Source organism: Rhipicephalus microplus, chromosome 1, assembly GCF_043290135.1.
Source record: "Rhipicephalus microplus isolate Deutch F79 chromosome 1, USDA_Rmic, whole genome shotgun sequence".
In the NCBI taxonomy this organism is placed as follows: Eukaryota; Metazoa; Arthropoda; class Arachnida; order Ixodida; family Ixodidae; genus Rhipicephalus; species Rhipicephalus microplus.
In genome coordinates, this window is record NC_134700.1 from 280857821 (window position 1) to 280884494 (window position 26674).

General features: G+C 46.1%; 1 protein-coding gene across 1 annotated transcript; it reads left to right on the forward strand.

Moving 5' to 3' along the window:
- Positions 1–4494: 4494 nt before the first annotated feature.
- LOC142769942 (uncharacterized) lies at positions 4495–21695 on the forward strand. Its single transcript, XM_075872664.1, has 4 exons — positions 4495–4804; positions 10379–10707; positions 18055–18321; positions 20223–21695. Exons 1-4 carry the CDS (start codon positions 4567–4569, stop codon positions 20469–20471), a joined length of 1083 nt encoding a protein of 360 aa, XP_075728779.1. The 5' UTR covers positions 4495–4566; the 3' UTR covers positions 20472–21695.
- Positions 21696–26674: the final 4979 nt, after the last annotated feature.

Consider the following 26674-nt stretch of genomic DNA (forward strand, 5'->3'; position numbering starts at 1 on the left):
TTTTTTTCTATGGGCAACTTCTTAGGGTCATAAGCTTTCTCACGAAGGGCACTAGAGGTATATGAACTGGAAATGACAGGGAGGTATACCGATGACACACCGCTTTGGCTGCGGTGTACTATATATAGACCAATTCTATATTTCTAAATAGGGGTATACATGAATCCGAATGTGAGCAGACAACATAAGGCGTTTCGTAACAGCTCAGATCCTACGACACTCAACGAGCTACAGGATAGGCTTAGCCGCTGTGGATGAGGGGCTTTTTACGGAGGTGAAGCCAGCTTGCCAATACGAGGCGACAAAAGGGCAACAGCAATTTTATAAAGGTGATACCATTTTACGAGCGTTTGTTGCCAGCGGGAATGCCCCTTTGAGGCTGCATTGCAATAATAATAATAATAATAATAATAATAATAATAATAATAATAATAATAATAATAATAATAATAATAATAATAATAATAATAATAATAATAATAATAATAATAATAATAATAATAATAATTGTTATGGTTTCGCGCCCTTAAAATCACCATATGATTTCCAGAGACGCCGAGAGCTTCGGGAACTTCGAGCACTTGGGATTGTATAACGCGATCCTAAATATAAGGACACTGACCTCGAGCATTAATAGCTTTCACCGAAAATGCCACCGTGACCGGGATTTCATATATACCGTGACCTGCGGGCGAGACTGAATTGCATGCACGTTTGCTATTTTGCGTAACGTTCCTTTGTCTTGTCTGTTCTTCATTCTTTTCCTGCCCCAAGAGTATAATAGACCTTATGAAAGTTTGTAAAGAGGGGTGGGCGCCGTCGACATATATACTGATAAGCTTGTCACGGCGCGTATAGGTGCAGCCCCGCCCAAAGCTCGCCCCCACCGTCTAAGATCACACGACAACTGGCATGTGATGACAGTGAGGCATCCCCAAAGCGCTGTGCTGAGAGGCAGCTTTGCAGCTGCTGTGCCAGTTGTCACGGAATCACAGGCGGTGGTGACAAGCTTTGGACTGGGCAGTGCCTACTCGCCCCGACGTCGCTACAAGCGATTCAGTATATCGACGGCACTTTTATTATGAATACATAGGCATTAGTCAATACGGCGCCCATCCACATACTACATACAGCTATTCAAGATGGGCGTGATGACAAGTAAAGTCGTAAAGTTAATAAGGGTTGAGAGAATACAACTGGACGCCTTTTTTTGTAAATTTCAAAGCCTTCCCTAAGCATAGTAATTAGCGGTATCAAAATACACAAGAAAAGTTTGCCTCGTCTGTCAAGTTTAACAATGAACAGTTGTAGGGTCCGTGAAACCAGCCGTCGAGGTCGGGTGACTGGCCAGGCCTGAGACCTGTTGAACGGAGGTCTGCTCAACAGTCGCGGAGGAGTACTCAATAGATCCTGTAGAAATGCGAACAATTGTCCCGTATGCATAAATCGTTCTTGATAGCCTTATGCTCAAGTATACGCTGCTGATCAGTCGGGCGTGACACTTCTGTGGCGCTGTCGTAGCCGACGATTCGGCACCGAGTTTATCGAAGGAGAACGTCACGTTCGTTCCTGAGCGCAGGGAGGTGAGCGTGCCTTATTGGTCAACTTTGCTCTTGTACACCGTGACTAGGGACAAACTGGAGAGGCTGTAGCGGTATGCCTTCAAATCGGAGATAGTTTTGAAGTTTGCGGCTGTTTGGGGATGCAGTTCATCGCACCATGAAGAGAGGAAATTTCTGCTAGTGCATTTTACGACGACCTTTGTTTTGTCGTCGGTGGTCTAGTGGCTAAGGTACTCGGCTGCTGACCCGCAAGGCGCGGGTTCGAATCCCGGCTGCGGCGGCTGCATTTCCGATGGAGGCGGAAATGTTGTAGGCCCGTGTGCTCACATTTGGGTGCACGTTAAAGAACCCCAGGCGGTCGAAATTTCCGGAGCCCTCCACTACGGCGTCTCTCATAATCATATAGTGGGTTTGGGACGTTAAACCCCACATATCTATCAATTTGTTTTGTCATGTAGACGCAATCATTTAACGTGAATTAGTGCACGTGACTTGCTAGCTCCAAGTAGGTGCAGACTCTCAATTCCTGAGGCAGCTCGATGCATGTTTTGCCTGTTAAGTGTATACTGTTGTATACTTGCTGAAAATCAGTGTGTGATGTACAGATATTCCGGGATAAGCAGCTTTACCCGAATTTAGGCAGATGTCGCTGCATATGTGATAACTGCTGACTTCTCCCTAATATGTTATTACAAATGAGCACCGAATGAGGATAAAGTTGAAAGCCATGTTGAGAAAGAACTATATTGCAAGGAAAGCAGAATTATGTTAAGTAAACTTGCCAGCAATATAGTAAAGCGTGAAGCAATGTTTTATAGTGCAGTGTGCACTGCAAATTGCATTGCGGAAGAAAAGCGGTGTATTCTACAGACAATACAGGAAGCCGAATGTTACGTTGAAAGAAATTATTCAATAAAGAAGTCTCACTGTGCATGTGCACAGTTTGTTTTGTATTTTATGTGGGGTTTAACGTCCCCAAACCACCATATCAGTATGAGAGACGCCGTAGTGGAGAGCTCCGGAAAATTCGACCACCTGGGGTTCTTTAACCCGCATCTAAATCTGAGCACACGGGCCTACGTCATGTGCAGTGTTTGTTAAAGCTCAACAGGTGTGTATAATGCTACATTCTCAGTTAAAGGTTTATTTGCTTACATGAACGGTAGCAAAATACTCCTATCTTATGCTTCGTCATGAATTGATTCATGCTTAACTATTAAGTATGTTCAATAAATCTGTCCAGCTTATATGTCATTCGAAAATCAGTGACTATAGATGTCACAATGCTTTGACTTACGATGAACATCAAGCTATCCGATACAAAAAGCAATTTGTCTTCATTGAAGGTACAGTCGGCCAAATCCTTAGCTATTGTGCAAGAGTGGCAGTTCTTAGGGCCGAAGCTCCTTAGGGTGTGGGTCGCTTCCTCCTCCGTCAGTAGTACATAGTATGTATCTAGCTCTTGTTTATGAATTGCACACTAGATGGCGTTGTTTGTCTATATGTAAAATTGCATATAAGACAACTAGATGGTGGTCGGGTATTGTTATAGTTGATGATTAAAGGGTGTGGGGGGGGGGGGGGTTCGGACGGATGGACGAACGGACTGACCGACAGATGTTGGTCGGTAGGTCCACCTGTCTGGCTGTCTGTCTTTCTGTCTGTCCGGACGGACAGAAGGACACTTCTCGCTACTATCATTTACTCCATTGATTTTGTAATGTATTTTTTTCTGCGCATCATTGCCATACGACTGAATAATGTTTCAGTTGAATTAAGGACAAGTGTATGCCCAAAAAGCACTGGTCCACAAAGCAATTTTTGTAATTTAGTTTCATAATATGGGGCTGACAGGCAAAAAAGTGGTCGCTGCGCACAATAGCTAATGTTTTGTCCGATTGTACATGGTAAAAGGCGAGGGAAACGTTCTAATAAAGTAGAAAAAAAAGCTTGCTGTTGTTTCGCCGGCATATTCAGCCTTAAAAATTATACCAAGAGCGGGTGCTAAGAGTGTAATCCAAAGTTCACTTCACTTGTTGCAAAGCATGCCGCTAAACCACTGACGTAATAAAAGTACGAATCTTCCGCCGATACATTAGTTAGAACGATTCATATTCTCTCTAATAAAGAAAACGAGTACGCACAAAAAATAACGCTGCGCAGAAATTTTCCAGCTGGCCTCCACGGCTGGGCTATAAATATTGTACATAGTATTGATTCGTTATGTTGTATTTATTACGTATCGCAGTGTTTTAATAATCAAGAGCTTCTAAATTTACACTTCTTTCCTCCGCTAATATATAGATATTTTTCGATGAAAACGATGAGCCTCCTTTTGTTTCACCAAAATTAGTTGATTCACTTTGCTAGGTGTTATACTGAACCAATAAGATTAGTACACGACCAGCCTCTTTGCGCAGACATTCGTGCTCACCATAAACGCAAATACGAACTCCATTTAAGAAAAGGTACCATGTAAGAAAATGAAAAGAAAAAAGAATATAAAACGGGTTGCGATGTTGAAAAGGAGCGCATTGCATCTCGGAGCCAGCTCGCCTCTCTTCGGCGCATCCTGGGAAAGGGCACAGTGCGCGCTTTCGACGAGCACGTGCACGCGTTTGGCGACGATGAGGGAACGCCGGAAAGCGAGCAAGCGGCGGCAGGCGGAGAGTTTCATAGCGCGAGGGAAACGAGGAGGAAGTGGAAGGGACGGAGGGAGTCGGGCGGTGCGACGGCGGATGCGTGAAGCGAAGGCCGGCAGGCGCTCCCGTTGCGAGACGCGCTTGCACGGCGGCGCTCCTCGCTGTTTCTCTCGGCGGCGGGCCGGCCTCTCTTCCCTCGTGAGGGCATCTTCTCTCCTCCCTACTTTTCTTGCGCTTCGCGCGCGTGGCGGGATCGTAACCCCACGCCCCCTTTCTCCCTAAAGATGGGGGAGCCGTGGCAGTGGAACGGCAAACGTGGCGTGATCTCTGAAGCCGGTGCGTGCTAGCAGGCGCGCCGGAAGATGCAGCAGTCTCAGCCTCCGCCGTCGGTGGTACCCGCGGCGGTGGAAGGATCTCCGCCTCTGCAGTCTTCGACAATGCCAGCCGCTTCAGTGACGGCGCACAAGCCTTCCCGTTTCTCGCTGTACAGCATCGAGAGGCTGCTCGCCGGAGCGGCGGCACACGCGGCCACCACGCCGTCGTCCGTGGCCTCTTCCGTGCTGGACTTCAGCATCGCTCAGCACCCGTCGGCTCGGATAGGTGCGTGAACATGCACACTGACCCTCGCAACTCTCTTATCCCCTTTGTATGGTCTTTTCGATCCATACGCACTAATATTTGAGACCTTACGTATTGTCACTCTTAATGATGAGCCAAATTGTTGCTAGATTTGAATACAGTGCGCTGCTTCAAAATATTCCCATGTTTCCTTCCCTGACCGTTAACGAAGTTATTTCTGCAGGTCTCCAGTAAAGTTTTCCATCCATCCAGGCCAGACTGTCACTTCTGCATGGTTTTCAGCTGTCGATTAGTTTATCAGTAGTTTCGTTTGTTGTCACGTTAGTTTTTGTAAGCTAACCTTTGTGTACGTTCGACTGTCTTTTACTGGCTCGCAGAACAAGAACGCAGAACGTAAAACGATTTGCTCTTTCTCTCACTTCTCATGTAACACTGCATTATATTTGAGGGTAGAGATACATCGTAGTTTTAGGATTGCGAAAGCAGCGTTCTGTTCGAGACCTTATCGTTAGCATTGCTTCGCTGTTAAGGGCATACGAAAGTAAATTCTCGCTTGATAAACAATTCTTCAATTTCAGTTTATAATTCTGTTGGTCGTGTGATTCCTACTTTCCCAGGGCAAGAATTCGTGATAAGAGGCGGACATTTACCTTAACGTGTAGCTTTTTGACCCCGCAACATTACGTCGTGTACTACTGGTAAATGTAGATCTTTACAAAAAATATCACAGTAATAATCACGAAATGCATCTTTCCACTTAGAAAAAGATTCACATTGCATGACAGGGGACGAACTTTCGACATGCTGATAGAGAAGTAGTGTGACACTTCCCTTTATAATATGCACGTTTAACAAGACTCGATCCGAGAGAAGTACACATGACGGAGTACATATGAGTACCATTTGAGGCTAGGATGAACCAGCTGCGAATAACGATTACATAAAATTTCTTCAATGTGTACTGTCCTCTCATTTGCAGTCATATACCCCAATACCATACCGCCCGTAGGGTGGGGTTCTTCACTCGTCATAATCATCATCATAATCACCATCATCACCAGTGTCATCATCATAATCACGCACATGCTCGGAAGCTCCTCACATCGGGATGAAAATCACCCTACGGCCTTATGTGTACACAAGCTGAATCAAATAAAGGAGCCTCCAATGCCACTTCAGGAAATAAGATGACAACACCTATTCACAAGAAAGCAGAGGTGCTTAATGCGCTCAGGAATTTGTCATGTGAAGCTATAGAAAGCTTTGACGTTGGTTCTTTCGCACGACTTATAACGTAAAACGTTCAAAAAGAAAGAAAATGAGCACCGCTACATGTGCGTATATAGTGGTGAGCGCTATAGCAACAGGTGGGTCGATCTGTTCAGACCGGCGATCGTGGTTTGTAACTGCTGCGCCTGAGTGTGTCTTGTAATGCAAATGTAACCGCTACACATTACTGCACATCAAACCAGTGTAATTGAATAAAGGGAAACGAAGGAGCGTTTTTAGGTAGGCTAGTAGTTCATGAATATTGTGGCACAACAGCGCAAACGACGCCACAAAAACATACAGGACACAGCGCTGACTGTCAACTGATTTCTTTATTGGAAAGGTGGAGATTATATAAGAAGGCGAACAATCATAAAAAAAAACCACACGAACGCTATCGAGTCACGCAACCGGCTTGAACATTTGTTAATTTTGATAAGGGTTTACAGATTGCGGCAAATGCAGATATCGTGAACACGTGAACATAAAAACAAAACAAAAAATGGCAAGAAAACAATGACATGGCGGTTGGTACGAAATTGACTGGAATTGCTAAAACCAGACATTCATAAATCAACAATAACCAGGGTGTAACGAAAAGGGTTTGTGAGCAATTGACATCAAGGCTAGAAAAACTAATCACGAACAATAAACAGTAAATAAAACAATACAAGAAAAGCAAAAGCATATGACAACAAACTTGAGGATCACAGTTGGAGCTCTGGGCATTTAATTTTTTTGTCAAAGAGTGATAGTGATGGCTGCTCCTCTTTTGATTGATATGTGGGGTTTAACGTCCCAAAACCACCATTTGATTATGAGAGACGCCGTAGTGGAGGGCTCCGGAAATTTAGACCACCTGGGGTTCTTTAACGTGCAAGGCTGCTCCCCTTTAGTGTATTATGTGTGCCTCACAAATTTCGCGTGTACGTGGATTCTAATATTTCTCTTTTAGGGGCGAAGCTCCTTATGGCGTGGATTGTGCGTCCCTCGTAGTACGTAACCACTAGTGGCACATACTCGAAATACGATTTTGACATCCAAGGTGGTTCCGGTAAGAGATTTCTTCTGTGCGTTGTTGAACAATAAAAGATAGTTCTCAATGCACATGTTAATGGCTGCTAAGCGGGAATGAGAGACAGGAGCATTCGGCCTTTAGGTAACGCGCACGCTGCGATCCCCATTAGTAGCTATTGGCATGTACATTGAGCACGATCTGACAAGAAAGGGTTGCTACGTTATACTCGCTGGGTGTAACCTCCTTGGTTTTAGAAAGGTTTAGTGAGCGTTGGACCGCATAGCCATGAATACAGTGAACTAGCATATACCATGAACTCGAGGTGGTCAAAGGTGGGAAGTAAACCCGAAGCGCAAGCCGTAAGAAAGTGTGCATGTGCCACCTCCCGTTAAGTCCTTGAAATGTCCGCTGGATGGCGGTGCTTCTATATGGAGAATATATGATGAAAAGATGCAAGATGGTGGTACTTGGAGTGCTGAATAGATGGACGAACGGACACACAGACAGATGCATGGATGGGCGCACGAACGGACGCAGGCGCGGATGCATGGACGAACGCAGGGACGGACGCACGAACAGACGCACGCACGGACGAGTGGATGGACGCATGGACGGTTACACAGATGTACGCAGGAAAAGATGGAAGCAAGAACGAATGGACGGACGAATGCTTCACCCCACTCCCCATCATTCACTCCGTGGATATGCTGCCATTTTTGTTAGACCCCATTTTTCTTGTTTTTGTTGATTTATGAATATCTGGTTTTAGCGTTTTTGATCAGTTTCGTACTGACCGCCATCTCATCGTCTTCTTGCCCCCCCCCCCCCCCCCTTTTTTTTTTGATCATGCTAACGTACGTGTTCATGCTATCTGCATTTGCAAACTCTCATGAAAATTGATAGAAATCCAGACCGGCTAAATCACTCGAAGGCATTCCTATACCATTTTTCGATAATTGTTCCCCTTCCTATATATTCTCATGCTCATTCTTTATTTCTTTTGTAAAATGTCTATGCAATGGTAGGAGCCAGAAACTCTGTTCTCTCTGCAGCCTTTCTAATAAAAAAATATCGTGATATTAAGCGCTGTGTCCTGTACAGTGTTAACCCCATAATTTGCGCTGTTTCGCCACAAAAGGGAAGTGAATCCTCTAGTTTTGGTCTGTAAAAAACGAAACCTGTCGCATGCATGGTTGCGGAAGGTGTAGCATATTTCTGATACGATTTCTCAAGCTGAGCGCTTCTTTCAAACTGGTAGCTTGAACGAAACCACACAAATTGTAGCTTCGTATGAAATAATGCTGGAATATTTATAAAGCCAGATCATGCCGTAGTGTGGCTTCATTTTAATGAAACCACATGACTGCACGAGGTGAAGGTGGCGGTATAGTTAGGCAACAAAAAGGAAGCATGGACGTCTGATTGTGAAACTTTATAACCATTTATGACGTTTCCCTTACGGTGGTCACTAAGGCGACAGATAGGAGAAAAGTTGGACGACGCTTCAGCTGCGCCTTAAGAGCAGAGCTTCCCCTCAAGAGCAGAGCTTCGCCTCAAGCGCAGAAGGTGATGGCGTAATCGAGCACCGTTCTCATCGCCTTCTGAATTGGTAGCCTCTCGTCGCTTCTCGCTCAACCGTGCCACTAGCAAAGTAACATCTGTGCGAGTAACACTGGCCGTTCAAAACTGTCTCAGAGGGCCTACTGCGAGTTCAGTTGGGAAGTTCTCACCACGCCATAACTGCTCCTTTTGCGAACCAGCCAGGTAACCCATATATGCGTCCATGAGGCATCATGAAAAGGCACCCATCAGTTGCTCTCTTCATTGATGAGTTTGCTGATAATACTGCGCGCTTTGTAATGGGTGAGTATTCACATCCCTCGCTTGTGTTATGGCCACGCCCTGACGACCGGCACGATTCTATTCCTCTGCCACGCAACAACGCATGAGTTGGGGAGATTTTGACATTATACGTCATTCGTACAGAATATTTTTTTTTGGGGGGGGGGGGGAAGCCGTTTTAAGCAATGGCGTGGTAGAAACAGCTGCTTGCCACGCCGGAGGCCCGGGTTCGATTCCCAACGATGGAACCGAATGTTTTGTTGTTTATTTATTTGCATCCATGTAAAATTTTCGCTCATAAAAACACTGTTTTTTTGCTCACGGCCAACAATGCCGACGTTATTTCCTCAAAACGAGCTATTTAACGCGATCATGTTAAAACACGCAGGGGTGTTAGATGGGGAAAAAAATCAGTGTTTTTGTGTTTGTACACTGCACTGGAGGAAACACACTTTGTGGACGAGAAAGAACTGTATATTCTGCAAGCAGCACTTTATATATATATATTGCAGTGCCATCAGCACTGCGATTACGCAGCGCATTCTGTCATATAATTTGACCAGTTATGGCAGCTTGTCTTGAAAACTTTTTTGTTTTATTTTTTCCGTGGGTCTTTTGATTAGCCCACTTCGTATCTGCATGAGTGCTAAATATGATTGTCCTATACATGGTGTAATCCAAAGGATATTTGCTATCGTTAGCCCTCTAATATCATCATTCTCTGTTTTCTTCTCTGCAGTTTCGTTTTGTGGATGACTTGCAGTCGCGCGTCAACCGATTAGAAGTTAGTGCACAATAGTCTTCACAAATACGCGCTAGTTCCATGGTTATTCTGAGCAATGCTTCTGTGGTATCAGTCTCCTTATGTTGGTCTTCCAGTACATTTTTTATAAAAAGAGCTACGATTCGTATACCGGGTTTCGAGCCAAGCCGTAAAATGTAATCGCGCATGTAGGCGACTCAACAATGTTAGAATTTCGGAAGACGACAGGCTTGTACAACCGGCTGTGAACTAATTATGATGCCGTATATCAAACAAGACTATACACAAGACTGTCTATCTGACTGTGACGTCGTGTTTGTGTGTTCCTCGCCTTCCGTTTCCTCTCTCTGTCTTTCTCTGTGCACCTGTAACTTTCAAACACCCCTGTCCATCTTCCCGGAATATGACAGCATACAGACTATTCTCTACTAGTTAATCTTTCTTCCATTTTTCCTCTCTCCCGTTTCCTACCTTGCTTCATCAAAGTGGAACGACTGCAGGTTGTTTAAATACTTTATTTTCTGTACATCATGCCCTTTTTTTCTCCTCCTTCTCATTCTTTATAACAACAAATTTTTCAGCAAAACAAATGTGCGACAGCGACCAATCAATCAATCAATCAATCAATCAATCAATCAATCAATCAATCAATCAATCAATCAATCAATCAATCAATCAATCAATTGTGCTTCTTTCCGTCCAGAGGCTGCAGGCCATTTCCCAGGAGCACTGAACGGCCGCTCAAAAGGCAGCACTGCAGCTTCCTCGGACAAGATCTCCACTCCATCGCTCTCCTACAATGGTGACAAGGGGCCGTCATCATCTCTGCATCAACATCACCAGCAGCAACAGCAAGCGGCAGAAGACGGTGGACTGTCCGGTAAGCCTCGCAAGATCCGCCGGAGCCGCACCACGTTCACCACATTCCAGTTGCACCAGCTGGAGCGCGCTTTTGAGAAGACACAATATCCGGATGTGTTCACAAGGGAAGACCTGGCTTTGAGGCTGGACCTCAGCGAGGCTAGGGTACAGGTACGCTATGCTTCCCGTTCTTCTATCTGTGCTGTGCGTGCGTGCGTGCGTGTGTGTGTGTGTGTGTGTGTGCGTGTGTGTGTGTGTGTGTGTGTGTGTGTGTGTGTGTGTGTGTTTGCAGGAGGGGGGAGGGTAGGGAGACTGAGCAGTGCTGTATTGATAAAGTGCACCAGATGCGTATAGGCTGATTCGGCTTGCGGATTTTTAACTGTGATTGGCGTGCACGTTTTTTGTCGACTATACATACTTGGGAATAATGTCGTGAATATTTGCTGAGCATTTCGTTTGCCTGTTTTGAATATTAATTTATTTACTCCCCTCCCCCTTCCTCCCCTTTACTGTCACCGTTACTTTCTGTATAAAGTCCAATCGGTAATATTGCCCTACACATCGTGTGTTGGCGCGAGTAAAAAAAAAAAAAACGCAAACGCGGGGAGGCTCTGCTTCAGCCACGCAGCCACGCTCGTGGCTGAAGCAGAGATGAAACGGGCCAGCCATCTCTTTTGTACGAAAGGTACATGCGATAACATCAGCCTGCTGGTGAGCCCTGCATTCGATGGCTCCTCAAGCAAACAGGAAGTGCCCGAGCCATTTTTCAGCCTTTCTGTATGAGGAAAGAGTTGATTGCTCAGGCAGCAACTACGAACTATACATTAGGGCGTGGTCACGAGATATGTCCACAGCCATGCTCTCAGTGAGTAGCTTACGTCGTGTTTCGAGTAATCACATCGAGCATATATCTATTAGGTCCCTGAAGGTTCCGTATTTCCTTAAACCAGTGTTTTGTTGGGTTACGCGAGATCGTATGCAAGAGAGTTAGCTGCTAGCCTTCGCGTGACATTCTTATAATTTGTTGCCATCGCATACATAACTTTACCCATGTGGCGAAACCACATATTTTTTTCGACCCCTTCTCACCGTATGTTCCGATTCCTAGTTTCCGATTACTCACTTCCTTATTCATTTTAATGGTGTTAGCATCGGAAGAGGAGTGGCACAAGATGGATTACATAAAACCTTAGTTGAAGCCGGGCTCAAGGTGCGGATCATGAAATAGCAGGCATGATTCAAAAAGTTTCACCGTGAACTGCTGAGGTGGCATCCGACTTGCGTAGGAAACCGAGGAAAAAAAAAAAAAGGCGGGACTTCGAAGCTTTGCCTTTAATATCCTGTTCTTAGTGTGTACTTCAAACACATAGTGCCTGAAATTTTTTCGAACTTGCTATGCACCCACCACGTGGCTTTAAGGGAATAGGCGCAGTAACGTGTGTGCATGCCTTTTGTAGTTGGTGACAGGTTTTAAACCACGATGTCATTATGACAATTACATGTACGGACACCCGACACGCATATTATTGACACGCATATTACTCCAATATTCCATGGTGTATTGTGAAGCATGCATACAGGACGCGTTCGTTTTGTAAACCATGAAAGTTTCTCTTAGTGCAGTTCCAAGCAAAGGAAGTTATTTTCACGGTATTCGCAAGCGGACGCAGGGCTGTGTTATAGAACATCTGCTTGTCATGCAAAGGACCCGAGTTCGATGCCCGCTATAACCCAGGATATTTTTATTATTTAATTTATTTGCATCGTTCCCGATTTTCGTCACGCACAAGATGACGATTTTTCGCTCACAATGAACGACACCAACACCAGAATTTCTGCGAAGCGAGCTTCTTTAACGCTATCGCGTTAAAGGTATTGCACGTGACCGTTAAACACCGACGCATTTTAACGTATGAACTTAAGTGAAAGAAGGCACAGATTATAGAAAAGTTATCACGCAGTGGCATGTGATAGCGCGGTGTCTTAGGCGTAACACAAAGTATAACCGACGAGAAAAATTATGTTATGGGAAACTACGCACCAAAACGTATGATGTGACAACGAGGTGTGTCCTCGTAAGTGCATCGGATTAATCTTGGCCGCCTTGAATCAATTCTTTAATGTACACGTAAATTCAAGGGCATTTTCCCCATTTGAATTAGTTTCTTGCATTTCGCGCACATCAAAATACAACTGCCGTAGCCTGCCGGAGATCCAACACCAAGGCGACATCTTGTAGTCACTAAAATAAAGCGGCACGTCAAACGAAAACAAAACGAAGCGAACAAGAAAGGGAAAAGAAGCTGTCTTCCCTCGACTGCCTAATGAGCCATCCTATTTCACTGAACAGATGCAGAAAGGGCTCCGAAAGAGCAAACGCCACTTGATGTAGGGTGGATTTATGCCCCTATATAGCACCTGTATATAGTGTCGCGAACGAATCAAGAAATAAGAGGATCGGCGTGTGCCGCAGTATGCGATACTGCTGCATAGACAGTGGGGAGTAGTAGCCTGTATTGGTTAGGCTGCGGCACTCACTGTGACATAGATGGTAAAGTGGCACAAGGTTTTTTATTTTTTTTTTCTCCCATCTCCGATGGCTCCAGAAAAGTACTGCTGCACACGGGATGGGGAAGTGGGTGCTTTCACGCCTCTTCTGATTGGCTAATGAAATCACTGCTGCGCATGCCGTGGCGACTCGTAAACGCGTTTTTCCCTGGGAGCGGCACGGCGGCAAAGCAAACACCCAGGGCGCCCTCTCTTTGACGGAAGAAGAGAGGGGAATACGGGGGGGGCTCGCACGCAGGCGTCGGGACATTCGCAATAAGGCCCTTTTCCGGCAGCCCGTCATCATCGACCGACTCAAGCGGCGTCTCGTATTTGACCTGGCCGGAAATGACGTCACGCCCGGAAGCGCGACGCTAATGCACGCGCTGCCGCCGCCACGCGGAAAAGCGCGCACCCCCGGCGGCGGCTGGAGTTTTTCCTTTTCTGCATGCGGCCCCGTCCGGGTTCTCTCACGACCCAACTCGCCTTTTAACACCCCTTTTCACACCCTCTCCATGAACTCACCCTTTCACCTTCGTTCATTTTGTCAACGCCTGTGCGAGAATGCTGTGACACCCAACGCGCCGCACCCTATGTACGCCCTCACTTTATTATTATTTTTTCCCCTCTCAACTTCCATCTCTCTCCTACATCCACTTCACTTACCTCTCTCGCCTCTCAGAAACTCATTTTGAGCGGACTTACTTAGCGGCCAAACTAAATTAGGGTGCCAACAGCTTCACCTACTCTTCGCTCTCGACCAATAAGCCGCTGCCTCCGCTCGTCAACCTTCTTTCTTTTTTTTTTCTTTTTTTCTTGAAATGACTGTTGTTGTGAAAAACGAGGAGTGGGAGAGAGAGAGGGATGACGTCGCTTATTGACCCACCTCAAGAATCATGGCTGTACACAGCAAAGGCGATTATGTTCATAGATCCGTCATCAACCTCGTAATAAGGGACACATCTTTTTTTTTTTCTCTGCATCCTTGTTTCCGTCGCTTGTCGGAAGCTCATCGCACTTTTTGTGAACTCGCGCCATGTCCTTGCGAATATCCCTTGATGCACATTACTCGTCCTGTCTACATTAAGCGTCCAGCGGAAGAGGAGGAGCGGATGGGCGACGCTCTATTCAGTATAGCACTTATCTGCCCGCACTCATTCAGCGTTTCACTTGTTCCTGTATTCTCGTAACGCAGTTTCCCTAAGAAACATACCGCCTCCAAGCTCTATCCCGAGAACTGTATAAACACGTCTATAGAAGAGAAAGCAAACTGAAAAAAGTATCCACTCTCGGAGAAAAGAATAATAATAATAAAGAAATCACGATGGCGCACGAGCTGCTTATGAACACTTAATTTGCGTCCTTCATCCTGCAGAGAAGAGCAAAGCGCAGGGGCAGTAAAAAAAGGGAGGGGTGTATGTGTGTACCGGCCTCTTATTGAGCGAGACACCCAGGGCAAATGGCGATTAGTTAACGTCTTTTTCGAGGCGTTCGCGGGAGACACGGAGGGCGCTGAAAGGCGCTAAGTGGCTATTCGCCTGCAATAACGTTTTCTCGGGGGAGGGGGGGGGGTGCTACAGCCGCGTTGCTTCATTGGCGGCACTTAGCCTTGTTCCAGCGTGCCCCCCCTCCCTTCCATCGTCTCCCTCGACCAGTACAGTGTTATCTTCCCTTTTGTCGTCTGCTTTTATCGTCTGCTCTTTTGTCTTCCAAAGCTTTGCTTCGTTCCCGCGCCTCTTTCCTTACATCCCCAAGCTCCCCACTTCTTCTTGAGCGGACATGTCCACCGTTTATAGCCTTTTCTTTCTGCTCGGGTCGTTTTCTGCGTCGCCTATAGTTTCTTTTTCGGCAACAAGGGTTACTTACCTTGTTGCCTTTGTCTCTGCAGCTTCTTCTCCCTGCGTAGCTAGAAGCAGCCTTTAATCGATGGAGGCGTCACGGTTCCCTTTGTGTTATCCCGCTCACTTTCGGTTAGTCTTTCTTCGCTCTTCACGCCGACTAGATCTGCTGCTTGATTCTTTATCTTCGATGCTGGCTCTTTCGTTTTTATCGCTTGTGAGTTTTTTATCTCGAGCACGATGTACTCGGGCCTTGTTTCTGGTGATTAACTGGCACGAAGAGAGAAATTCCTGCGGCTCGGTCGTCGAGGCTTCTGTGGTGATTTCTTTCTGGGGAGGAAGAGAAAAGACAGAATGAGAATAATGAGGAAAAAAAGTGGGAACACCATTAAAAAAATGAAGGCCAAGTAACGGGACTGTTTTATTAATAAGATGAACTCGCCGCTCGACCTCTGAAAGGCGGGCTCGTTTTATTAAAAATGGCGACCATGAAAGCATTGCCGAGAGAAAGCGCGCTCCCGCGGGGAGAATAGAATTTGCGTTTAATAAAGGCGGAGATGTCCCAAAACTTACATTTTTTCATTTTACTTGCTGCCACTCCTCCATTTTGCGAAGATTAGCTAAGAATTCAGCATAATCGATTCATTTTGCACGCTAATCGTCTTCGTTGAAACAGTCGATTGGCAAGAAAACGTGTTTGTTTTTTCCTTCATCTAAGCGCATGTTTTTTTCTTATCTTGTAAAGCTATACCCACTGATATTGCAAGCTTTAAAACTTACATATACAATGTGCAAAATAATAATTGATTGCATTGATGTAATTTTTTCTGTTCGATACTCGAATGGAATTGTCGATTACGTTGTTATGCCTTCTTTTCTTTTTTTTTGTGAAACTTTATATTCAGCGTTTACTCTGCACCAGTGAAGGCCGAGTGTTGTTAGGCAACGTTATTCCCTATCTACATAAGTGGCAATCGTAAGATTCTATTGAACATGACTTTGCTCTGTAGATTATGCGTAGTTCTTCAGCAGCGTTAGAAGCGGCGAAGTCTGTTTGTTTTGCCGAATCGGACGCACCGTGTAGTGCTATGCGCAACTGCCTTGACGGCTAATCAAAGATACATCTTGTTGTACCTCCTGCTGCTGGTACAGGTATGGCTATACATAAAGAGTAGGCTCGAATGCTACATACATAAGCCTAAACGTTTCCATTGAGCTATGTGTGCGTATATATGGTGTGGTCTGAGTTGTAAACGTCCTGGCGATGTATTTCCAATAACAGCGCAATAAAAACGTATACTAGATTGAGAAACACCGTGCTGTAGAAAATTTACATACATATCTACGGAGATAGGATAGCGGGAAAACTGCTGAAGCCTTTATCATACACAAGTCAGGTGACGTATGTGTTGCAGGGCCATGCATATGCTGCGCTAAGCGTAATTAAACCGAGTACCTCAATACGCATGCGTATATACTCGTAGATGTTTGTGAAATTTAACCTTTGTGTGGCGTTATCTGAAGGTATTCTTTTGCTATGGGCAAAGCCGAACTCCCTCGCCGCTCCATAGTATACGTGGTACCCAACCAAGACAGTGTGACTTACGGAATGTCTGTTTGCCGCAGCATTGAACTTGCATGAAGAACTCATGCGCATTGTACGTTATATACGAACGGGAGGCTGACTTTGATATAAAAATGTTTGTGAACGCAAACTATATAGTGGTCTTGTCAAGCAATGGCGGCACCACTGCGATTGACACTTGACGAATTGTATTAACGCAATAGCGTTATAGAGCTCGTTCCACAAAAAAAAAATGAAATCGGTGGCGTCTTTGATTGTGGGCGAGAAAGCAGCGTAGACCTTGAGCGAGAATTCGAGATTGGTGCAAATAAAGATAGGAACCAGAGAGCATTAGCACATGGGCTATCTTTGCGCCACAGTTTAGGTATCCACCGAGAAGCGAAGGCTAAGCGAGGCGAAGGCCTAAGCGACCCTGAAGGTGTGTGTGCACGTGTGCATGCGTGTGTAAGTGCGTGCGTGTACACGAGTGCGTGCGAATATTGCTATATCACCTTCAACTCTTTCAACACAATCTTCGACTAGTTGTATAACTATAGGCCTATATGTTTCACGTTCATGTTAAGAACGGTTCCTATATAGAGCAAAGGAGAATCTTCGTTAACATTGTTGTATCCTTCTTTTGTTCATAAATTTCTACCTCTTGGCCCAAAGCATGGTGAGAAACGACACTGACCTTACCTTACTTGCCTGACATTTACATTTCTCTTTATATTAGGGGCGAAACACCTTAGGGTCTGTAGAGATGCTCGTTGTCCGGCACACCGTATGCAAGATACCAACAATACGTCATGACGATGACGATGATGGCGATGAAGAATGAGCGTGTTCCAGACCACACATTCTGTTTCTTCCATGTATGAAAACAATCGTGAAAGCACATATAGTGGTTTTGGGACGTTAAACCCCACATATCAATCAAATAAATCGTGAAAGCGCTCCCGCACACTAGAGGTGAAGCGGCAACGTCGACAACGTACAAGCTGCTACTGCGGAGGTGAGAGCACGGCATGCGGTGGCTCAACGTATACGCAGACAGAAAGCTACCTCGGAGGCGAGAGCTCGGGAAGCAGCGGCAAAACGGCAACGCCGACAATAACGTGCTACCCTGGAGTTGAGGATGCGTGATACGGTGGATCAATGGCAAAAACCCGTTGTGTATACTGTGCTCACGCATTGTCAGTCTTTTACATGTGCGAGTGGGTTATGTCATGGGCGATTTAGTGTGTAAGAATGATCCCCAGTGCTTCACCGACTCGTCATAATTCCCTTCGGTGGAATGCGTAGACTTTCTCTCTATTTTACCCCCCTTATACCCGTCCCCACGTGGATGGCAGTAGACTGGATGAAGTGGTGGTTGGTGGTAGTGGTTAGAAGAGGAAGAAGGCGCCAAATTTCTGCAGCCTGGTATAGAGAGAATGGCGCAACGCCTAGGACGAAGTTTAGTTGACATTCCTGCCTTTTGTGTATTCCTTCTTACGCCCTTTCTGTTTCTCCTTATAGGCAATATTTTTTTCTCTCATTAACCATTTGCTCATTCTGGTGCAACAGGTCTGGTTCCAAAACAGGCGCGCCAAGTGGCGCAAGCGGGAAAAGGCCATGGGCAGGGACAGCCCGCCACCGATGGCGTCTTCGTCCTGCAGCGTCGCGTCGTCGATGGCGTCTGACCGCAGCTTGGGGCCCTTCCTGCAGGCAGCGTGTGGCGTCAGTGCCGCTCGATCCGAGCTGTTCGCCGCGGGACCCTTCGGTGTAGCCGAGCCCTTTTGGGGCGCCCCCTCGGCCGCGCTGGTCGCGCCCGCCTGGCCCAAGCTCTACGGGGTCAGTTGCCCACATTTTTTCGCTTTTGGAGTATGTGCATAGTCAACGTAATAGTAGAAACTTATTTATGTAGAAACCTATTTTTGCATGTAGAAACTTATTTATGCTTAATTTCTTATTGACTCTTTACTTTACACTGAGCACTGTGTTATTTTGGTGGGTTTTGGGTTTACAGCGGGCAGGCGCTTTGTCAGGCTTTTATGCATTTTCGCCGGTCCCCTAGGTAAATTGTACCTTCCTTCTTTTTTTTTTTTTGCTTTTGTCTGAAATAAACTTCAACTTCAACTTCAACATTTCACGTGCCTGAAATAGATGACGGACGAAGCTAGCTATCAGTTCGAGTTTCAGTATCTTGCCTTTGCGCCAGAATGACGGCAGCGTGATATACGTTACACCAGAGGTCGGCAAACAACGTGGAACTTACTCAGACTCATTCATGAAATAAGTTTTGCCCTCGTGACTCAATCGGTCTCCCATTCACTAGAAATTTACTCAACCGGACTCATTCGGACGCAGACTCAATAAAAAAAAGTTTTCCCAGCAAAACTCGCCCGGGCTCAGACTGAACAAAATTATACTCACCCGGACTCACCAAGACTCACGGCTCGACCTGAGTCTGAGTATGTGTGAGCCGACTCAGGAGTTCGTTAGCGTGTGATTGGCGTCTTTGGACCATGGTGTCAATGCCCTTGAACACCAATGTCTCGCATAATCAATGCTGTACTTGGCGCCTTTTGATCTGGTACCTTCAAACGTGAGATGTGAGTGGTTGGAATACAGTGACGACATTTTCATTGAAAGAGATGGCTCGCATGAGATAATTTTCTAATCAAGAATTTCGCGTAAAGAGTCTTCGGGAGTGGGTGTGAGAAGGTCACGGCACTAGGCTCCCCTCTTCCGCCGTAAGTCATGCCTCGGATTAATAAATATTGAGCTGCCATATGAACGATGGTGCAATAAAGTATGTTTCAGTCGGCGCAAATATAAATGAGAGCCTATGTAAGGGTGATGAAAATGCTGTAGCTGAGTCAACGGTAACGTGACAAGATATAAAGGCACGACGACTCGCTTGACAAGACTCAATGAGACAGAACATCAACATGAGCATCTGTTGCATCAAAGGGCTGTACATACATTATAGTATGCTTATCTTGGGGTATATTTATTTATTTATTTATTTATTTATTTATTTATTTTTATTTATTTATTCATTTATTTCCTTCTTTCTTTCTATCTTTCTTTCTTTGTTTCTTTCTTTCTTTCTTTCCAGACATCGTCAGATAATGTAGCCTGCTTAGCTTTCTCATACGTTTTTTATGCCTCCGCCTTTCAATTTCTCGAATAGGTTCATCACCGGCTTAAGTTTCAATTTGAAGTGTAGCACAACAACTGACAAACATATTAATTATTAAAGTAAGATATTGTTACGCTGTAGCACCACGTTTGAATGCTGCCGCAGCAAGCTTGTATTATCAAAAAACAAGGGCACATTCATGCTGTTATTAAACCCTTACAATAATATTGCGCTTTGATAAATATGACGTAGAATGGTTATTGATTGTAGCAAATTAAATTCGTTCTCTATGGATGCTAAGTATAGCACCAACTATTAATTATGAACGTCAGAGTATGTGCTAGTCGTGAAATATTGTGTAGAATTTTCGCTCTTGTGTCTTACTACGGTCAGTTAGTTATATATTTGTAGACAACTTGGTCACTGTATCGAGAATAAATTGATAGAATGTTGGTATTATAACAGCGAACAGACAACAGCAGCTGGCATTGATCATTGTGAAACCACTATTAGGCAATTCTAGAAAAAAAATGAGAGAAAGTTTTGTGAACGTTATAGCTGGCACTTTTGAGCTGGTGATGTGTACACATAGCCAAACTGATCGCAGTACATGCTGCCCGCCCTGCTGCCTGCCCCACCTTGTACTTCGGCCTCTGTCCTGGACCTCGGCTCCAAGAAGACGACGACGGCGCACGCGAGGCTGCAGGTGTCTTCGCAGCCGGTGACCTCGCCTCCCACGTCGTCACCCGGACTCGATCTCCTCAGAGTGAAGGCGCGCGAGCATGCCACCAGGAAGGTGGGCTCGGGGTCACCCAAGTCCACCTCACCCGTTGCAGATCGGACCGAGCCATCTTGACTGAGCTTGCCAGTACATCCGTCTAATGGCGGCACTCGTCGCTTCATCCTGTCTCCGTGTCCTCCGAGGTTGATGTGACGTCACAGTGCACGCACAGCGTGTGCGTCGGCTTGTGGACTCAAGGTTAGGTTCGGAAATTTAAGAAACTGATTTTTTCTTCTACGACAACATTACGAGGCTTGAGAGTCACAAAAAAGTACTACTTTGTTTTGACTGTCATTTTTTTCTTCGAACAGCGGAGCTGTTCTATGGCTGCGTGTGGATGAGTGGTAGCGTCACGTGTCACCCTCTGGTTCTCAAATACGCCGATAGATGGCATAACTGCTGTTGTCACGAATGAAGCACAGTGAAACGTGGGTGTGCGGCTCGAGCATGAATATGGCCGGAAGTCACAATAGCAGCTGTTGGTGTGGCAGAGGCTGCCGTACGCCCTTTCCCGTGATTCTCTACTATTCAAATAACGTAGTCACAGACGCCCACACAATATTGCTAAACATCGTGGGAAACCACAAAGGAAACACATAAGACCCACATCACCACTGTTTCTGCAGAGAGATATAGAGAAAAGGAACATAAGAAAGACAAGGAGGTTAACCCATGCAGAGTCCGATAAGTTACACTGCACTTTATACAGGAGAAGAGAAAAGTTACCGTAGATTTCTCACTGAATGAATTTAGAATAATTTTCTTCGGTATCGCACGGAATGACATAAAAGGGCGCACGTGCGAGCAATATTTTGTACGAACTTGTCATTTTTAAGCAGCGCTACAAGAACACATTTACCAGAAGACACAAGAGACACAAGATTATGCATAAAGAAGGGGTAGCGATAGCGCAAATGTGAACTTTAGAGGGGCTTCTTTGACTGCTTCATCGTGGAGTTATTCATCATATATAGTATATGGACGCCACCTCTGGAGCCACCGGTCTTCGCGTACGTTGTTATTGTTAAAAGTACATACCTGTTTTATTTGTTGTTTTTTCTCTCCTTATAAGGCAACTGTGGCGGATGTCACACTTGGCTCTGGCAAAGGTGCAGGATTATTGCAGGCCAGAGGCTTTGTCACCCCATACATTCCGTCTCTTTCATCGCGGCTTATTGCTTATGCGTAGAAGCTACATCTAAAGGCAACACGAAGGCACTTCGACTGGCCATAGAAACAATTGTATACTTGATACTTTACCAAAGGGGCAGCATAATAAAAGAAAGCTGTTGCAGTGAAGGTTGTCTTTGTCTCACTGTTATAGTCGTAAGGCATGGAAAGCAGACCAGATATTCTACAAGCAATATGGCCTGTTTCACTTCTTGCGAATAAAGCATCTTCGTCTTACTCTCTCCTTACCAAGTAACTCCTTGAAAATACGGGGGAGCAACTAGGAAATGGACTGGGGACGTCAAGGTAATGTACGTCCCTCCCACTTGGGCTCTTTACATTTGGCGCACAAGTTTGGCGCACAGTTGTATAACTTGATTCATCACCAAGCCAACAGTAGGCTTTAGCCTTCATGTGTTACAGTTGCAAGGGAGTTTAATAGCGACGCCAGGTAGTAGGCAGACAGCTGGTACGGACCCAAATGCTCGAGCAGTCCTGCGTCTACAGCTCGTGCACACGCTCGCGCTTCGCACTCAGAGATGGTCCCACTAGTCATTGCCTTGCGAATTCCCCACTACAATACCCCGGCGACGAAGACTAGCCATCCTGGCGGCTCAAGGTGATGAGAGAACAGGAGGGTCGTAGCAGGGCTTAAGGCGACTGACGTGGACCGTCTCATGACCAAGGCGGCGCCTGTCCGTGGACGGCTTGAGTGGTTCAATCACATAGGTGACAGAAGAAGGGTGCTGTATGACGCGGTAAGGGCCCGTATACTTCGGTACAAACTTGGAAGTCAGTCCAGGAGAGTGGAAAGGCAGTCGGAGCCACACGGGAGAACCGACGGGGAAAGTGTCCTGAACAAGATCACGGTCGTGGCGATCTTTTTGGAGGGCTTGATTAACGGCTGTAAAGGACCGTGCAAGCTGACGACATTATTCGGCATGCTCGGCCATTTCAGAAACTGGGCTGAACTCGGAGGCATCAGGATTGTGTGGCAGAATTGTGTCGAGTGTGCTGCATGGGTCACGACCATATAGAAGAACAAAATGTAGAAAAGCCTGTTGTTGATTGAATTGCCTTATTGTAGGCGTACGCCATGAAAGGAAGAACAACGTCCCAATTGGAGTGGTCGGAATCAATATACATAGCGAGCATGTCTCCCAGGGTTCTGTTGAAACGCTCCGTTAGGCCGTTCGTCTGATGGTGCACGGTAGGCTGTTGATGTGCGGCGTACCGTACGGCATGAATGTAGGAGCTGCTGCAGAACTACGGACAAAAATAAGCGACCTCTGTCACTCAGGAGCTCCCGAGGTGCATCATGACGAAGAACAAACCGATGCAAAATGAAGGTTGCAACGTCGCGAGCACCAGCCGAAGGTAGAGCTGCCGTTTCGGCGTGCCTTGTCCGATGGTCGGCAGCCACAATCACCCATCGATTACCACCAACAGAGCACGGTAGCGGGCCATATAGGTCAATCCAAACACGGTCAAATGGGCGTGCAGGACATGGTAAAGGCTGCAGTTGACCGAGAGAATGAGGAAATGTCATGCGCTGCTGACACAGAGAACATGAGCGAATGTGTTTGCGTACAAACGTGTACATAACATACCCCGTCAGTAGTAACGTTGGCGGATCCACTCATACGTCTGTAGCGCACCAGCGTGTGCGTGTTGCGGTTCAGCATGAAAATATTCGCAGATACGGTATCAGATCTCATATGGCTAGGTATGACTAGCAGCCATTTACGACCAGCCACTTGATAGTTGCGACGGTATAACAGGCCATCCCGTATGGCGAAATGCGTTGCTTGGTGGCGAAGAGCATGTGGGTAACCGGAAGTTGATGCGTCAGAAAGCATATTCAAGAGCGAGACAATCCAAGGATCCTTCCGCTGTTCGGATGGCATGTCTGTGACGCCGATGACAGAGAGGGGAAGGTCAAGGGCTGATATTTCCGTATCATCAGATTTCACGGCTGATCGTGAAAGCACTCTGACGCAATGACTAGTGGGACCATCTCTGAGTGCGAAGCACTCGGAGATGGTCCCACTAGTTATTGCCTTGCGAATTCCCCACTACACAGTGAATATGACATGCCACCGAACATTTTTTTTTTCAAAATGCGAATGGTTTTCTTAGTCGGTTATGTCAGACGTCCGTCGAGGTCCGTCCACCGCCCTCTCCCATACCAACAGCTGCGGGCGCGTGCGCTTATCTTCGCCCTTAGCAACCAGAGCTTAGGCACTGCGCCGTGCGCCCGACCGGGCTGCAGAAATTAGGTGCCTTTTCTCCTCTTCTAACAACTACCACCAACCAGAGCACGTGGTGTGAAAGATTGTAGGAGAGGGTAGATCAGTTCTTCGCCATTCCTTCTTTTTCTCTTCACTCTCTCCTCCCTGCGTCCCACTTTCTCCGCCCGCACGTGCCTCACTCTCGAAGGTGCGCTGGCTGGGCGCCTCTCAAGAACATCTAGAAATGTGTGCTCAAAACATTGCTGTGAAACACCGAGCCGAGAACGCTGTTTGTTTTGTTCACTTCATAGTATTTTACAGTGCAGCGGAACCAATGGTATATTGTGGTGACACCAGTACAAGCGCAATTACTTTGTCCTTGTAGTTTTAGGGCATGCGTGTTGAAGCCTCAACGTATAGCTGTCATCTTCATTAAAGAGAACGCGCGAGCACATGCAGATAGTCTGATACTGCATGCATGTACCACACATGGGAGATGTGAAAATAAAACGAAGGAATGCTGTAGTTCCTGCCATGGTCTGCACTTCCGTCACGAATATGTTTGCCTTTATTCTCTCTTAGGGGTGAAGCTCCGTACAGTGGGGATAGTTCCCTCCTCTGTATTAGTATGTTGTAGTAAAAGCAACTTCTAGTTAGTTTTAAGAATTACTCACTAGATGGCGTTGTCTGTATATGTCCTTGGAAATATCACTAGATGGCAGTAGTGATCTTTGGATAGTTCACGAATAAAGAGTATAGATGGTGCTGTTATAAGAAAGCCCCAGCATATCCGGAGGGAATGATGATGAGCAGGGTGAAGAGTCTGTCTATCCGTCCGTCCGATGCGTGCTCTAGTGTGATAAGAGTGGACGGACGGATAGACGCTTCGTCCCGCTCATCACCATTCACTCTGTGGATATGGTGCGAATTTTTTCGCTTTATTTTTTATTTACATCCTATGATAGGATGTTACAGCTTACGAGGATTGTTTCCAATAAGGACAGTTGCTACCACAGGTTCGGCAGCATTCGGGAAAATCGAGGAACCTAACAAATTTTTGCGCAGATATGACTTGCTTTTTGCTATCTCGTGTGCCGTCGACACAAGACCAAGAGATGTGATTGCTTTCCACACTACACGAAAATGCCCCGCCGTGGTGGTCTAGTGGCTAAGTTACTCGGCTGCTGACCCGCAGGTCGCGGTTCGAATCCCGGCTGCGGCGGCTGCATTTCCGATGGAGGCGGAAATGTTGTAGGCCCGTGTGCTCAGATTTAGGTGCACGTTAAAGAACCCCAGGTGGTCGAAATTTCCGGAGCCCTCTACTACGGCGTCTCTCATAATCATATGGTGGTTTTGGGACGTTAAACCCAACATATAAATCACTACACGAAAATAATTTTACATAATAGATAAGCATGACACAGCAGGCTCAGAAATGAAACTCGCATGTCCGGTCGTTTGCTCAACAACATACAATCATAAAGAATAGGCAACGTCAGAAGTGCCACCACTCTCTCCTTTTGTTGGCACATTCGGTCAATGCGTCGCGTCACATGTGCGATACAAGGTTGTTTGCCATGGTTGTGTTGCCTTTCATAAAGATAACCGCTGTACGGGCAGCGTGCATTAAAGTCCCTCTATATCTTAAAGAAAGTACCGCCATTCTTTTAACCGAGCCACCACGCCGCACTACCTTCTCTCTCGTCTTTCGGGTCGGCACGAGGATGGCGCGTGTTATCAGCGTGACATAGCATTCTTGATTGGAAAGTGGCGCGAGCCGGCACCCGCAAAGCGGCCGTTCGGGAGAGGATATGGACACTTGGGAGAGGAGGTTTGTACACTTGGGAGAAGATATGGAGGTGTGCATAGAAGTAAAGCGCCTCGCGTGCATAGCACAACCTAGTCCGATTTGAAGGCTATAGCTCTCGAGCTTCGACCAAAAGCTACAACAGTGCCACGAGGCGGAAACGGTATAGGCCCGTGTGCTCAGATTCGGGTGCACGTTAAAAAACCCCAGGTGGTCAAAATTTCCGGAGCCCTCCACTACGGCGTCTCTCATAGTCATATGGTGGTTTTGGGACGTTAAACCCCACATATCTACAACAGCGCCACGTCCCAGAATACTCTTTCGAGGAGAGGGTTGTATCGAATAAAGTTCACTCATTCTTTGTGCTGTTCCTTTAGCTGCGATAACTCCCGTATGACGAAGCTCTTTAATCAAAGCAGCGCCAAGCACAAGGTCTAACACATATTTCCCAGGAAATTTTGGCATGGCCAGCAGAGATAAGAGCATACAAAAAATACACCTAATCGCAACGGATAAAAAAAACTGAAACAATAAAGAGAAAAGAGGTTGAGTTCGTCGTAGGGGTGATTGTTGTAGCATGTAACAGCCAACGAGGGAGAGAAGAATGCGCCATTTCAATTTTAACTGTTCGGAAACGTGCTGCTTGGCTCCCGGGACGTAGGCAAGTCGATGCTCGCGTGATAACGTTCATATCGCGCGGGATTGTACGTGTAAGACAATGCGTAAACAAACTCATCTAGACTCATGTATAAAGACGATTGCAAACTTTGCACTGTGGTCCCTCACCAACCGGTTTTTCGCTGATGCGGAGGGCCAAGTGTTGAGGGGAATCAACAAAACATGCAAAATTGACGAGCTCGCTTAAGCAATATTGAGCGATTTGGAACGTTAACCACCGGAATAAGGGGTGTCGAATACACGTGAAGCGTAGTCTGTAGGAATTCTCTCCTGCGGCACGTGTTCTGTAGGTCAGATCGGAAGGTGTCAGAATGAAAGACTGTGGGAACTCGCTAGGAACGTCCGCATCTGTGAGGATGTTTTTATTGCACAACATTACACCACCTGTAACT

Coding starts and splice junctions, on each gene's coding strand:
- LOC142769942 (XM_075872664.1), top strand. CDS start 4,567: ATGCAGCAGTCTCAGCCTCCGCCGTCGGTGGTACCCGCGGCGGTGGAA. Junction 10,708..18,054: donor TCAGCGAGGCTAGGGTACAG/GTACGCTATGCT, acceptor CTGGTGCAACAG/GTCTGGTTCCAAAACAGGCG. Junction 18,322..20,222: donor CCTGGCCCAAGCTCTACGGG/GTCAGTTGCCCA, acceptor AACTGATCGCAG/TACATGCTGCCCGCCCTGCT.